Source organism: Streptopelia decaocto, assembly GCF_964273445.1.
Source record: "Streptopelia decaocto genome assembly, chromosome: Z".
Lineage (NCBI taxonomy): Eukaryota > Metazoa > Chordata > Aves > Columbiformes > Columbidae > Streptopelia > Streptopelia decaocto.
Window position 1 is genome coordinate 6167209 of NC_138657.1, and position 2702 is coordinate 6169910.

The following is a 2702-nucleotide window of genomic DNA, read 5'->3' on the forward strand; positions in this document are numbered from 1 at the left end:
CAGGGGACCAGTCCCCACGGGGCGGTTATCAGGGGCGCCAGCAGCAGCGCTGCCTCAGTCCGGCTTGGTCCAGCGGTGAGTGCGCAGGCGGGGGGAGGCCGGGCTGGACGGGGCCGGGGCAGAAACGCGGCCCCCGGGGGTGGGTCCTCACCCTGCATGGAGGGCCCGGCCGCTCGCGGGAGCACCTTGGCCAGGGCACGGAGCCACCGCCACCGGGGCCGGGGCAGCCCTTGCTGCCTCCCAGCTGCCTCGGCCCCGTTCCTACCTGCCCCCAGCTCCTTGCGGCCCCCAGCCCTGCTCCCCCTTCACCTGCCCCCTCCCTGCCGCCCAGCCCCACTGAGCCCCTTCTCTCCCTTCTCCTGCAGGACATGGCTCTCTTGGACATTTTCGTCGGGCTTTTTCAAATTCTTACCCTCAACGTGCAGTTGGTGGGCTATGACCTGGATGAGGAGACGCACGAGCGCATGGAGCAGCGTGCGCAGATGCTGAAACGGGAGATGACTCGGCTGTGGCAGGAGATAGAGGAGAGGAGCCGCGAGCAGAGGATCCAGGAGCAGAGTGGCTTTGCCTGGGCACCCCTGCTCCTCTCTGCCTTGCAACACTGGCTGTGCTGGGCCCTTGCTGCACTCCTGGTCGTGCTCTTTGTGCTCTGCTGGTGTCTCAGGAAACGGAGCCGTGAGCCAGAGACAGAAAAGGAGAGCTCTGGTAAAAAGGCGGAGAAGAAGAAACAGGAAGGAGAGAATGAGGACGCAAATGAAGCTGAAGAAGCAAGTGATCATGCAAATGAAGCTGAAGAGAATGGTGATGCAAATGAAGACGAAGAAGGCAATGATGATGCAAACGAAGCTCAAGAAGAGCGCGATGATGCCAATGAACCTGACGAAGACAACGATGATGCAAATGAAGATGAAGGAGAGAATGATGATGAGAATGAAGATGAAGATGAGAATGATGATGAAAATGAAGATGAAGAAGAGGATGATGGTGAAGATGAAGATGGAGATGAAGAAGAGAATGATGATGAAGATGAAGCCGAAGAAGCGAATGATAATGCAAATGACCTGGGAAGGTTTTTTGAGGAGGACATGCCGTGGCCAGTTCGGCACCTGGACAGAGATTGCAAGTTTGTGACGAGCTTTATGGAAATCTTCATCCGTGTCTACCAGTATATCTTCTCAAATACCTGTTTCCCAGTGCTGGAAAAAGCCATCGAGGTGGGCAGTGCCTTTGAAGGTTGGAGTCCCCGTGAGGAAGACGTCACCTACCGCCTGATTTTGCCCCTGAAGCCTCCCCGTGGACACATCTTCCACCTGGAGCCGGGCCGCGTGTGGCCAATGAGGAACTTCCGCATCCGTGTGGAGTTGGTGTGTACCTGTGAGATGGAGCAGCCGGCAGGAGAGACACGTTGCTTCCTCCACCACCCCGAGCAAGAGCACGGGAGGAATGCAGGCTTCAGCATCCTAGACGACCTCTGCACTGCCTCCTACCTAGATGTGCAGAAAACGGCGCGCTATTTCCAGATGTTCGTGAGACGTTCCTGGAGGGCTCTGCCTCTTTCAGCCATACGCCGCCTAACAGTGCTGCCCTCTGACCGCTCCTGCAAATTCTGTGTGACAAATCGCCGGGGGAAAAGGATTTTATTTGAGTTGATATTTGGGGTGCAAGAAGGCGACTCGGACATCTTTGTGAGCAGCCAGTATTCAGAGGCTGCCTACACTCCCAGCACGATGTGGCCAGAGACCTATGCTGTGGCAGAGATGAAGTTCTTCAGGTATATTGCCAGAAAGGCACATCCTGACACCTGCTACCTCAGGTGCCTGCAGCTCTGCGTCCGCTGCCTGCTGGGCAGAGACTTTTCCACCTATACGCTGAAGACAGTTATGATGCACGTGCTGACCACCATGCCGCTGTCACCCTGGCACAGGAGGTATTCCTGGGAATGGCTGAACGACATCCTGCTCTACCTGCAGAGATGTCTGCACGAGAGACGCCTGAACCACTTCTTTATTGGCAATGAGAACGTGCCTGAGGAGATCATCTTGCCCCTGGAATTGCGAACGGCTGAACCCTTCAACCTCTTCCAGCACCTGACGCAGAATCCTTACGCCTCTGAGCACGCAAAGCTCGAGTTTGAGGAGCTGCGTAGTCGGGTTCGTAGGATGCTTCTCGACGGACGCTGAAAGAGGCCATCCTGCACAGAGCTGTGTCTGCGCAGGTCACAGCTGCTGGCAGACGACCGTGTCTTCCAGGAAGAAGAAAGAGGGGAGAATGCAGGGCACGGAGAGGGAAGGAAAGGAAAGGGTGCCACACCTTTCCTGCCCAGCAAAAGCGCATCCTGCGGAGTGGGACACGATGCAGCTGAAGAGGCCATCACGAGGAGTCTTGTGACAGGGACTCCATTACCACCCGGACAGCAACTGCCCTCTCTCTCTCTTCAACAGCGTCCATTCCATTCCTTCTGGGAGCTTTACCATGAGCAAAGCTGCCCATAAGTGTTGTGTTTGAATAAAGGTTGTGTTGTGAGCGCTTGCATCACTTTTGTGGGGATCGTGGGCATAAGGTGCTGACTGCTCAGCTGCCACAGAGTCAGGGAGCGTTGTGCAGAAGACCTGATGGGATGGGCTGTGGTCTCTCTGATTCTGTAAATCAGGCTCCTCCTTGCATCCATGCTTCCTCATCAGGGCAATGAGAATAACTCATCA

General features: G+C 56.0%; 1 protein-coding gene across 1 annotated transcript; it reads left to right on the top strand.

Moving 5' to 3' along the window:
- Positions 1-368: 368 nt before the first annotated feature.
- Positions 369-2180, top strand: LOC309451469 (inositol 1,4,5-trisphosphate receptor-interacting protein-like 1; the record flags this gene model as incomplete). Its single annotated transcript, XM_082075149.1, has 2 exons — positions 369-705; positions 1195-2180. 2 exons carry the CDS (start codon positions 369-371, stop codon positions 2178-2180), a joined length of 1323 nt encoding a protein of 440 aa, XP_081931275.1.
- Between the last annotated feature and the right edge of the window lie 522 nt (positions 2181-2702).